This window comes from Vombatus ursinus, unplaced genomic scaffold, assembly GCF_900497805.2.
Source record: "Vombatus ursinus unplaced genomic scaffold, bare-nosed wombat genome assembly UNPS02014793.1, whole genome shotgun sequence".
NCBI lineage: Eukaryota > Metazoa > Chordata > Mammalia > Diprotodontia > Vombatidae > Vombatus > Vombatus ursinus.
The window spans coordinates 9,207,442-9,220,872 of NW_020954571.1; the positions used below are offsets into that span (position 1 = coordinate 9,207,442).

Below are 13,431 nucleotides of genomic sequence, written 5' to 3' on the forward strand. Positions count from 1 at the left end.
ACACAGAAAGGAAGGAGGGAAGGGGAAAGGGAGGGGAGAGGAGGGGAGAGAAGGGAGGGGAGGGAGAGAGGGAAGGAATAAAAAGAAGGGAGGGAAAAAAGGAAGGAATTAAAGGAGGAGGGGAGAGACGGAAAGGGAAGAAGTGAGAGAGAAAGGAAGGGAAAAAGGGAAAGGAGTAAGGGAAGAAGGGAAGAAGGGAGGGAAAGGGAAGGAAAGGAATGGAGGGAGTGAGAAAGGAAAGAAAGAAGGAAGAGAAGAAGGAAGGGAGGGAGGGAGAGAGGGAAGGAGGGGAAAAAGAAAAGAAAGAAGGAAGGAGGGAAGGAAGGAAGGAAATAAGCATTTATTAAAACCTACTATATGCCAGGAACTGTGCTAAGCACCTGACAAATATTATCTCATTTGATCCTCACAACAATCCTGGGAGGTGAGTGCTGTTATTATCCCCATTTTACAGAAAAGGAAACTGAAGCAGACTGAGATTAAGTGACTTGCTCAGGGTCACACAGTAAGCATCTGAGACCTTGCTGCACCACTTTGCTTCCCAGGAGCATTTCTGAAAAAGATCTGAGGGGTTTGCTGGCCTGCAAGCTCAGCAGGAGTCAGTCGGGTGAGGTAGAAGCCCAAAAAGGTTCAGGTGATAAATCCCATCATGCCTAGGAAGCGATTCCCCCGCTAGGCAGGTGCCGGCTCTTCTCTGATGCTTTTCTCACACCCCATCTACAGCATGGTATCCCAGGGCTTAGGAAGGATGTGGATAAGCTGGTGGGTGTCCAGAGGAAGGGAACCAGGGCAGTGAAGAGCCTTGAGGCCACATCATTGGAGGAGCAGTTGAAAGAATTGGGAATGCATGGCCTGGAGAAGAGAAGATTCAGGGAGAGCGTGCCAGCCGTCTTGAAGTCTTTGATGGGCTCTCATGGGAAAGGACTAACCTTGTTCTGTTTGGCCCCAGAAGGCAAAACCAGGAGCAACAAGTGTACATCACAAAGAGGCAAATTTAGGTTTCATATCAGGAGAAACTTCCTAACAGTGAGAGCTATCCAAAAGCAAAACGGGCTGACCAGAGAGGTGGGAGGCTCCCCGTCACAGGAGGCCTTGAGCAGAGGCTGGGGCTCTACTTGGCGGTATGTTACAGGGAGAGATTCCTTTTGTGGATGGGCGGAGCAGGATGACCACTAAAGTGGTCATTCCAGCCCCCCAATTCTGTGATGGTGGAGACTGACAAAGGACTACAGGGCTATTCAGAAGGGCCTTTTGGGTAATTCCCTTCGGGAGCTAACACACACCCTCACCCTGTGTTAGAAGAAATGCTTCCAGGGCAGCTAGGTGGTGCAGTGAATAGAGCACTGGCCCTGAAGTCAGGAGAACCTGAGTTCAAATCCGGCCTCAGACCAAACACTTGACCTTACTAGCTGTGTGACCCTGAGCAAGTCATTTAACCCCAATTGCCTAAAAAAAAAAAGAAGAAGAAGAAGAAGAAATGCTTCCACAGAGCCCCACCACAGCCACATGTACGTGAGCTGGGCAAAATGGGAGCTGAAGTGAAAACAAGATAGCAAAAAAAGCAGCTAAAGTTAGGGAGGCTTTTGTGTGTAAGGACAAGGGACCAAGGAGATAACATGAAAATGAATGTCCATTCTTTGCAGCAGTAGGCAGTTAGTCGGTGTTTAGGGTGGGTCTTTTTCAAGTAAGTCCCTTTTTTAAAAGAGGCTTATGGTATTTAACATTCATTCATTCAAACTGTTATTAAGTCTCACGTATAAGTCTATTAAGGAGCAGCTAAGTGGCTCAGTGGATAGAGCACCAGGCCTGAATTCAGGAAGACCTGAGTTCAAATCTGGCCTCAGACACTAATTAGCTGGGTGACCCTGGGCAAATCAATTAACCCTGCTTGCCTCAATTTCCTCATCTGTAAAATGAGCTGGAGAAGGAAATGGCAAACCACTCTAGGATCTTTGCCAAGAAAACCCCAAATGGGATCACAAATTGTCAGACAGAACTGGAACAAGTGAACAATAATAATAAGTCTATTAAGTCCTACAGTATGCTGAGCATCATGCTAAGTGCTGGGGAGATGGGGGACAGGGCATACAAAGTAGTTAAGAATCAGGCCCTGCCCTCAAGGAGTTTACAATCTAATAGAGAAGTAAAATAACAACACAACTCATATCTCTCCAGCACAAATATAGAGTACCCTTCTTTTTCCCACCGCAGAGAGTATATTGCTATAGATTCCAATAGCTGATAGCTATATATTCATCCTCATCTATAAAAATGAGGATAACAGCACCTACTTTCTAGGGTTGTTCTAAGGATCAAATTTAATAATAATGAAATAGTAATAATAAACACAGCACAGTACCTGGCACATAGCTAGCACTACATAAATATTAGCCATTATTATTACTACTGTGTGTGTGTTTCTGTTCATACAGTCTCTCCCATACCATGCTCCCTATGTCCTTCTGGACTTTTGATGCTACATCATCGAGACCAGCTATGAACCTAAAAGTGAGAGACTAGGGTCTGGGAACTGGTCTTCTGTTGTCTTGAGACACAAATAGGGACCTTGAGCTTCCCCTAAAGCAGTGGTCCACCAACTTGTTGTTGTAATATTTGGATAACTGTATTTCCATATAATTGGCTTCATTTGTTATCCCATATATTTTATTTTATACATTTACAAACATTATTCTGGTCCATGGGCTTCACCAGACTTCCCAAGGGGTCCATGACACCAAAAAGGTTAGGAAACCTGCCCTAAAATCTCTTACTCTCCAGGAACAGCACTCCCGCCTCCAGCTGTCTGGCCCGACCGCCCTGCACAGAGTGGACTGGCACTGGCTTTCCATCTGCCTGGGCCCAGGTGATTCTCAGGCCAGGGTGCCCCTCTGCTCGGCATGCCAGGATGGCATTCTTCCCCATCTCCACCGTCATGTTCCGAGGTAACTCCACCAGTCGAGGAGCATCTGCAAGGAAGAAACTGGAATCAATCAGCTCACAGTTGAAATGGAACCACCCGCAATCTGGGCCTTCCTGTCCCGGTTCTCAGAATTGGCCTTTCAAACTTTCACAGCCTCACCCCAAAGAAAAATAAAAAGTATAAAGAGAATAACTTCTCCCACCCATAATTTAATTAAATGGCTTAAGGAGCCCAAACCTGAACTTGGCTCTAATCGATCCCATTGTGATCATAATAAGTACATATAAGGATGAAAGCTAAAGACAAAGGACTCCTAGGACCTGTCCCATGTATGGTTTCCCAGACTGTGGTGGGCCTTGGTTTGCCCTATCTGTGTAGTGGGGGCTATACGACGTCCCTTGACTGCTCTGGGTCCTCAAAGGGAATACATTATTCTGTCTCTATGTGTCAAAACCCTTGGATTCAAAGGCATTTTAACAGTTCCAAATATGATCATTACATAATTGTTGGCTGGGTGTCCCACATTCAATAAGGGCTCACAGAAGGGCTTGTGGTTTAACCCCATGGCCTCTACTTTCTTGGTTTCAGAAATGGCAACAGCCCCACCCGCCTCATCATCTCCTCCTCTGACTGAAGTTTCCCTCATCCTGACCCCATTAGTCCAGTGAGGCTTCTTCTTTTCTCAGCACACTTCCCTCTAGCTCTCAGATCTGACCCCACCCAACACCTAACCATGACCCTGAACTTCTCTCTAGCTGGATAGACTAGCCAGGCCAAGTGAAGAGAGGAAGTCATGACTTAGAAAGGGGCAGAGATTGGCAGGTCTGGGGCCCAGTGACCTGCTCTCCAGTTGTGCCAACTCTCTTCTAAATCTGGTACCCTCCCAACCACCAAGTCTCTCTTGGGTCTATGGAATCAAAGAACATATAATCATAGCATGTTGGAGCTGAAGAATAATTTAGACCATCTACTTCAAATCCCTTATTTTATAGACAGGAAACTGAGACCTTTAATGACCCCAGCTATACAAGCCACACACTGGGCTAATCTGCTTTTCCCATCTACAGGCCAGGCTGGAAAAAGGGTGGTATGAGCATCCAAAGGCTTCCCTACACTCCAAAAGTGGATGTGACTCTGAAGATAGTAGAACCCTATAAACTGTTACCCCAAAGCCTCCAGAAGCCCCAGTTGGGGAGTGGATGCTCTAGCCTGTCACTGCCTCTAGGAATCATGTATAGGGTCCTTGTTAAAGACTCTTTGAACTAACTTTAAACCCTCAAAGTCTCAGGTCCCACCTCCCAGATCAAATTTTTTTTTTTTGGACTAGGTAAAGAAGCCATTCTCTGTCTCATTTCTTATTAAGCCTTAATCACTAAGTGGGTGTTGCCTGAGTCAACCTGAGACCTGTTAAAGACCTTAGTTAGAAAAGGCCAAGGTCCCCCACTGCATCCTGGGCCATCTCCAGCTGTCCTGATGTATATCTTGCCACTGGACCCAGATAGCTCTGGAAGAAAGAGTGAGGCTGGGACTTTGCACAGCCTTTCCTCACTTAAATCCAATTCATTTGCATGTCAAGACATCACCTCCCTGATGTCATGGTCCTCTTTGAGAATGAAGGACAAACAACAACTTCATGGGGAAGTTTTCATCACTCTTCCCTTTTGCTGGAAAACTTCCAACAGCCCCTCAAACCATGAAATTTAAATTCTTACTTGCTGAAGGGATTCAGGGATTTCTAGCTGATATGCAAACGACATTCAGAAAACTATTGCTGGAAAAGAGTATGGCAGAAACTTGGCATAGATCAAAATCTCACACCATATACCAAAATAAAGTCAAAATGGGTTCATGATTTAGATATAAAGGCTGATACTGTAAGCAAACTGGGAGAGCAAGGAATAGTTTATCTATCAGATTTATAGAGAACAGGAGAATTCATGACCAAACAGGAGATAGAGAACATTACGAAGTGCAAAATGGATAACTTTGATTACATTAAATTGAAAAGTTTTTGCACAAACAAAGCCAATGCAACCAAGATTAGAAGGAAAGTAGAAAATTGGGAAAGAATTTTTGCAACCAGTCTCTCTGATAAAGGCCTCATTTCTAAAATATATAGAGAATTAAGTCAAATTTATAAGAATACAAGTCATTCCCCAATTGATAAATGGTCAAAGGATATGAACAGGCAGTTCTCAGATGAAGAAATTAAAGCCATCTATAGTCATATGAAAAAATGCTCTAAATCACTATTGATCAGAGAAATGCAAATCAAATCAACTCTGAGGTACCACATCACAACTATCAGATTGGCCAACATGACAAAACAGGAAAATGATAAATGTTGGAGAAGATGTGGGAAAACTGGAACACTAATGCATTGTTGGTGGAGTTGTGAAATGATCCAACCCTTTTGGAAAGCAATTTGGAACTATGACCAAAGGGCTATAAAAATGTGCATATCCTTTGACCCAGCAATAGTATTTCTAGGGTTATATCCCATAGAGATCATACAAATGGGAAAAGGACCCACATGTACAAAAATATTTATAGCAGCTCTATATGTGGTAGCAAAGAATTGGAAATTGAGGGGATGCCCATCAATTGGGGACTGGCTGAACAAGTTGTGGTATGTGAATGTAATGGAATACTATTGTGCTATAAGAAATGATGAACAGGCAGACTTCAGGGAAACCTGGAAAGACTTGTATGGTCTGATGCTGAGTGTAACAGCCATGTTGTGTGATGGCTAATATTGATAGACTTAACCCTTCTCAGCAATACAAGGATCTAAGACATCTCCAAAGGCCTCATGATGGAAAATGCTATCCACATCCAAAGAAAGAACTATGGAGTCTGAATACAGATTGAAGCATACTATTTGCTATTTTTTTTCTTCTGTTGTGTTTTGTTTCCTCTTTCTGGTAGTTCCCCCTATTGGTTCTAATTCTTACTTACAACATCACTAATGTGAAAATATGTTTAATAGGAATATATATGTATAGCCTATATCAGATTGCACGCTGTCTTGGGGAGAGAGGTGGGGAGGGAGAGGGAGAAAAATTTAAAACCCAAAGATTATGGAAGGGATTGTTGATAATTCAAAATAAATTAATTTTTAAAAACTGCTCATTTAAAAAAACAGAAAACTATTACAATTGGGCAGGGGGTTTCATTTAGGGTGATATTAAGGAAAGCTCTCTGGCTCTTGAATAGGTGACAGTTCAAATCCCAACTCTGTCTCTACTATCTGGGTGTACTATCTTGGGCAAGTCACTTGACCCCACCCTTAGCCTCTGTTTCCTGGTCTACAAAATGTGAGAACTGGACTAGATGACCTCTAAAAACCCTTCTGGCTCCAGGTCTGTGACTCTATGACATGAGTCACTCCACATTCCTCTTCTCCCTCTGGACTCAAGACAAGGAAGAAATGGAAAATAGGGGGGCCTCAGCTGAGAGTCCCAGAAAGCCTACCCTATTTCTGTGCCCCAGTTCTCTGAAATCTCTCCCCTCAAGACAATCCCTCTACCTAGAGACCCTAAGACAGCTCTGAAAGCATCCTCCAAACCTGGCTTCTGTTTCCTATAGCAGGAAGTAAGCTGAGTCTTAACCAGGCTGCAGGATGATCCATAAATCATCTCAGGGGTACAAATAAGGAAGAGAGGTAATTGGCTCTCACCCTGCACCCTTTAAGCCTCATTTTCCACCATCTTCTCCCCAGTACCTTTCGTTCTAGCTAAATTGGTCTCCTGGTGCCCACACGCACATACATGCCATTCCTATGTCTCTGCCGCAAACCTTTGCCCATCAAGGGGCAGTACAGCCCAGAGGATAGTGGGTTAAACGTGAAGTCAAGAAAATCAGTGTTCAAATCCCACTTCAGCCACTTACCAGCTACGTGACCCTGAGCAAATCAGTTTCCTCATCTGAAAAAGGGGCAGAATACACTTACCTCATAGAATTGTCAGTTCACATGATAAACTGGGTATAAAACACTTTGCTACTCTAAAGCAGCAGCTCAGTGGTGCAGTGGTTAGAGCACTGAGCCTGGAGTCAACAGGGTCTGAGTTCCAATTTGACCTCAGACACTAACTAGCTGTGTGACCTTGGGCAAGTTGCTTTACCACTGGCTGCCTCAGTTTCCTTATCTGTAAAATGAGGGGTAATAATAGCGCCTATCTCCCAGGATTGTGGTGAGGATGAAATAATATTTATAAAGTGTTTTGCAAACTTTAAAGTGCTATGCAAGTAACAGCTATGATCTAAAGTACCATATGAAGCTCAAAATAAAACTAAAATTTTGGGACACCTTGCATATGCCAGTTATTCTGCCCCTGGCACCTAGGATGCCCTATTCCTCTTCTCTTTTACTCTAAGTGATAATCCCCACATTTCCAGTTCCCCTTGATGTGGTGTCTTCTACCATTGGAATGTAAGCTCCTTGAGGGTAAAGGTTATCTTGCTTATTTGTACTTGTATGTTGTTTGATTGTTTCAGTTGTGTCTGACTCTTTGTCACCTCATTTTCTTGACAAAGATACTGCAGTAATTTGCCATTTCCTTCTCCAAATCATTTGACAAATGAGGAAACTGAGGCAAACAGGGTTAAGTGACTTGCCTGGGGTCACACAGCTAGTAAGTGTCTGAGGCTGGATTTAAACTCAGATCTTCTTGACTTCAGGCCAGGTGCTGTACCCACTGCATTACCCAGCTGCCCCTTGTATTTGTATGCCCAGCATTTAACACAGTGCCTGGCACACAGAACGTACTGAATTAGTGTTATCATCCATCTATCTAATCATCCAATCTACCCATTCTAAGGAGCAGCTCAAGTCTCACCTCTTCCATAAAAACTTCCTCCAGCTAATCCTACCCACATGGGATCTCTTCTTCTTCCACCTTAACTTTTAGTATGCCCTAAATAAAACCATAACCACACCCACACCCTCCACTGCTCATTTTACATATCAGGAAACTGGAGCTCAGAAAGGATCCACGACTAAGCAGCATGAACCTAGGTCATACGATGGAATATAACATCAAGCACTCTTTCTACCATTCCCTGTTTGGTCTCTGTCGAATGTACCTGAATCTTGTATCTTTCCAACTAGTCTATGTAGTCTACGAAGGCAGAGACCATGACGTCTTCTCTGGATGTATCACCCAACACAAGGCAAGTGTTCAACAAATATTTCCTGAATAAGTGTTGATTAGCAATGTTGGTGACCACCCTTTGCCTAAAGCTAAAACTGTTATAACTATTCTTAGGGGGCATGATGACCTCCATCAGGGAGCATCAGCTCTCCACCTCGATCTGACATCCAAGGGACAAGGCAATTCCCAATCCCCACTGAAGAGCTGAGATGAGGTTGGGGTTGGGATTGGGGTGGAGGGGCAGGAGCAGCAGCAGCCCAGCCTGAGGAAGGCAGGCAGAGGGATTGTCTAGCAGCTCCATCCCTCTGGTCCAGAGCAGGGCCCTGGAGCTGAATGGCGCTAACATATGCAGCTGTTTGTTTAGCGGAAGGGGAAGACACTGGAAGAGAGAGCTCTCAGTCTCATCAGTTATTGGGTTGTCTCTAAGCCATGGGGCCCATCCCACTGAATACAGAAAGCTCAGTCTTAGAAACAGAGACACATAAGACACCCCCATTTAGAGAATAAAACAAAGGCCAAGTAGTTGAGGTTAAGAAGCAACTTGGCAAGGAAGACCTGGGTTCAAATACTGCTCCATCATTTGTCAGTTGTATGACTGACTAGAGGCGCTTCTGAGCCTCAGTTTCCTTGTATAAAGAATGGTGATAATAATACTTACATTAGCCACCTTACAAAGTTGTGGGTGGAAATGCTTTGTAAACCTGAGAGTGCTATATAAATGTGAGTTGTTATCAATTACATTAGCGTTAGAATGGATAGTTCTATCTAAAAGGATCTGCAACAATTGTGGGGGTTAAGGAGGTCACATACAAAGTCTCTGCCCCCTTCCACTATAACCCCGAGAGGGTCTTTACCCCCAGTGAGGAAGGTCAGATAAGCAGAGGGCAATCCTGCCCCCTTCCAGGGCTGCACTCCCCACAGCTTTTGTCTCTGCCTCAGACTAGTTACACAATCTCCTACAAAGAACCCCACTTTCAGCACATCAAGTATTCTCACAACTATTATGCCAGCATCTTTGTACCCCTGAAGTTAATTCACAAGGAGGCAGAGACCCCAAATCAGCTCTCTACCAAGAACTGAGAGACAGGGTCATAAAACATGTCCCTGAAACAACCAGCTGACGTCTACCATTTAATTCCAACAGTGCTTTGCACCCTCGCCTTTTGCCCCATTACCAGCATAGGAAATGAACAGATTTTGTCCTCTTGCTATCCTGTCTGAGGGCCCAGATTCAGGCAGCTCCCATCCTCCCACAGAAGGACCAGATGATCCATTAGACAGCATGCGACTAGCCCCCCAGGCATATCAGGACCCAGCAACAGCTGGATGTGTAATCAGAGGACCTGAGGTTGCATACCAGCTCTGTTCTACATTATACGGCCTCTGGGCTCCCTGACCATCTTGATCCTAGGATCCCTTTCTCGGTCTTCAGCCCTCCTAGTTACCCTGGTAGCCTGGGCCCCAGGAGCCAGACACCCCGATTATCCACCTCTAGAGGGGGCCTTCTCAGGCTGTATGGGAAAGAGGAAGGGCACAAGCCTGGACTTCTTCTGATTGGGAGTTTTGTTCAAATGGTTTTCCCCCTCCTGGGGACTGGGTCTGCTAGAAGGGCAGTTCTTCCCACATAATGAACACGCTATTAATTGGTGCTCATCAGCCTAAGGCTGAGGATGCAATTAACGGAATGAGGAAACTGCAGAAGCCACCCTTTCCTCCTCCCCATCCTCCTGAGGGTTTTCTAAGTAAACCACCACCTGGGGTCTCTCTGCCAAGCAACTCAGAAGTGAAAACACCCTTCCCCGCCCCTCCTCTCCTCAGGCTCTCATCAGAGACCATGTGGCCTCATGATTAAACCACTAGACACAAAGCAGAGACCTGGCTTCTAGCCTCCACTAGTCTCCCACCTCCAATCATTTCATCTGTCTTCATCTCCATTTTTAATAATAGCAGCTCATATCTATATGGCACTGAAGGGTCATGAACTAATTAGCATATATTATCTTACTTGATATTCATAAAAGCCTATGAGATAGGTACCACAATTATCACCATTTTACAGATAGGTTAGGTGCCTTACAGCTATTAGGCAGGATTTGAACCCGGGTCCCTCTCACTCCAAGGCCAGCACTCACTATCCATGATGCCATACTGCCTCCATGGACAAAATGAGTCGCACACATTTTTCCACTGGCATAATGTGCCCGCTGGCTTCAAAACAAGGAAGACCTGGGTTCGAGATCTACCTTTTACACAATACTGGCTATGGGATCCTACTCAACCCAGTGGCCCAGGCAGCTCTCTGCAGGTGCCATTCTGCATTAATAAAGGACTTTTCCTTACTGAGAATTCTCTACATTAATGATAGGACAGGTGTAGTCCAACAACGACAACAAAAGATTTGATATTCCCCCCATGTAGCCTACTAGAGCATTTTCATGCAATGCAGGGCATGGGCATTAGAACTTTGTCCAGCGAGCGCAGCCTTTCAAGGCCCCCCGCCCTCCCCTGCTCCCCTCTCCTGCCTCGGCGGCATTCTGAAGGTGCCCCTAACTCAGGGAGCAGCGGCCAGTTCCCTGCAGGCTGCCGTTGCCAGACTCATTCCTAGGTGTTGTACAGTTGGGGGCAGGGAGGAGAAAGCGAGAAAGGACCTGGAGCCCAAGAAAGGGGAACAGCAGGCCGAATGGCTCTGGCACTCGGGAGCACAAGGGTTGTTGGAAGACATTCCACAGACCAAGATGCCTCAGAGGAGAGATCTTAGGCGGGCCCTTCCTTCGAAGGCAAAGCTGAGTGCTGATCCAGACTCCGGGAGGCTCCGTGGAGGAGCTAGGTCAGCTAGATAGGAGGTTACTTGTTCTCAAGATTTTCTCCCAATACCCCGCATAAGAGGTATTTTTGTTATTCAGTCATTTCAGTTGTGTCCAACTCTTTGTGGTCCCATTTGAGATTTTCTTTTTTTTTTTTCTTTTTGTTGAGACAGTCAGGGTTAAGTGACTTGCCCAGAGTCACACAGCTAGTAAGTGTCAAGTATCTGAGGCTGGATTTGAACTCAAGTCCTCCTGACTCCAAGGCCGGAGCTCTATCCACTGCACTACCTAGCTGCCCCAATTTGAGATTTTCTTGGCAAAAATACTAGAGTGGTTTGCCATGTCCTTCTCCAGCTCATTTTACAGATGAGGAAACTGAGGAAACATGGTTAAGTGACTCGCCTAAGGTCATACAGCTACTAAGTGTCTAAGGCCAGATTTGAACTCAGGAAATGAGTCTTCCTGACTCGAAGCCTGCCACTCTATCTACTGAGCCACCTAGCTACCCATGAGAGGCATTTAGCTCCCCTCCAACCCACCTTGGAGATAAGAAAAAAAGAAAAGAAATCTTTCTCTGGTTAAAACAAAACCAAAAACACTCTAGTAGCTAATACCCCCTGAGACTGTACAGAAAGGAAAGGAACAAGCATTAATTGTCAACTATGGGCCAGGCATAGTGCTAAACGCTTCATAAATATCGTATCCTCAATAATAACCTTGGGAGGTAAGGATTCATCTCCCTGAATCCAGAGCAGCTAGGTGACATAGATGATAGAATGCCAGGCCTGGAGTCAGGAAGACCTAAGTTCAAATCCAGCCTTAGACACTTATTAGCTGTGTGACCCTGGGCAAGTCACTTAACCTTGTTTGGCTGAGTTTCCTCATCTGTAAAATGAGCTGGAGAAGGAAATAACAAACTACTCCAGCATCTTTGTCAAGGAAACACCAAATGTGGCCACAAAGAGTCAGACACGACTGAGAAACAACTTAACAATAACAAACTTTCTGAATCCAGGCCCAGTGCTCTATCTACTGCACCACACAGTTGCCTATAATAATAAATTAGCCTATGACAACATCCCCACAGGCCACATCCATGGCAAGAATCCTCGGATTCAGAGCAGAAAGACACCTTAAGGATAATATGGCATAATCCCTTAATTTTATAGATGAGGAAATGGAGGCCCAGAGTCATGAAATCACTTGCCCAAGATCACATACAACGTAAGTATTAAAGTCCTCACTTTCAATCCAGTGCTCCAGGAGTCTGACATCCCTCCTGCTGCCCCTAGGCCCACCATCCCCCCCCCCTCCAGACAAGGACATCCCCATCTGTCTCCCTGATGCTTTTCAGTAAGCATGGACATTAGGGACCTCGCTATGAGACAGTGCCTGGAATAAAGGAAGTGGGATAGTCTTTGTATCATTGGGGACCAGCAGGGAAAATAAGTAAGGGAGATAGTTTATCCACCAGACTGTCTTTTAAAGCATAGGGGAGAAAAAGCAGCAGGATGTTCTCTGGAAAGGAGAGGCCTGCACCTCCTGGCTCACTTCAAACATTCACCAGGAGTGGAATTCCTCAACTAAGTGTCGGGAAATGGGACCCAAGCCCACTACATTCTTTGCCCTGTCGTCCCTGCCAAGCTGGCAGGAGCGATCAGTCTTCAGCTGCCACTGTATGGCCAGGAAACCTGATTTCACACCCTTCCTGCCAGGACCCACTGTGCCCATGGGAAGCAAGTGCCTGCCCCCATTTTTTCTCCAGAAAGCGCTGGGCCTCCTCCAGGAGTAAATAAACTCCCCTTTCCCATCAGAAAGCTTTCTCCATCTTCCCACTGGCCCCAGAACCATACAGCACCTGTTTCTCCCTTTCTGACCTCAGAAACCTCACATTGAAATCTATCCTGGAAGAGCAGGCCCAAGAAATTCTGCCCACTGCTTCCATGCTGCACCAAGCCCTCCACAAGGCAGGTCACCGAATACTATCTGAGACTCAGCATCCTGGACCACAGGATCATACTGGAACTGGAAGGAACCTCAGAAGCCTTCGAATGAACCCCCTTCTTTTTACACCATAGGAAAGGAGGCTGAGAGAGATTAGGTGGCTTGCCTAAGGTCAGACATAATAAATGTTTATTGATTGACTGACTGGAGTATTAGGCAGAACAGGCAGGATTTGAACCCAGGTTTTCTGACTCTAGAGCCAGTAGGCTTCATCCGTAACATCACTGAGTGCTTTGTAAGCTATAAAATGCTATTTGTGAGATACTGTTGTTATTATTATTGCCTGGGGCACAAAGAACCACCTGCTATGGTAAAAAGAACACAGAGGCAGCTAGGTGATAGTCAATAGACCACTGGACTCAGAGAGAAAGATGAGTTCAAATCCTGCCTCAGACATTTACTAGGTATGTGACCTTGAGTGACTCACTCTCAGCTTGTTTCCCAAGCTAAAAATGGGGGAAATAATAGCACCTGCCTCCCACATAGTAAACTTTAAAGTGCTAGCAATTACTTATTGGAATTTGGAGTCAGAAAACTTGGTTTATTTAAA

At 45.2% G+C, this 13,431-nt stretch overlaps 1 protein-coding gene across 1 annotated transcript in view; it reads right to left on the reverse strand.

Annotated features, from left to right (window-relative positions):
• Positions 1 to 13,431, reverse strand: part of HMCN2 (hemicentin 2) — a 177,385-nt gene that overhangs the window by 125,000 nt on the left and 38,954 nt on the right. Inside the window, exons 16-17 of the mRNA XM_027869654.1 lie at positions 2,783 to 2,966; positions 2,552 to 2,597 (exon numbers count right to left, since the gene is read on the reverse strand). Coding sequence (XP_027725455.1) covers positions 2,552 to 2,597; positions 2,783 to 2,966 — 230 coding nt within the window. The remainder of the gene's footprint in view (positions 1 to 2,551; positions 2,598 to 2,782; positions 2,967 to 13,431) is intronic.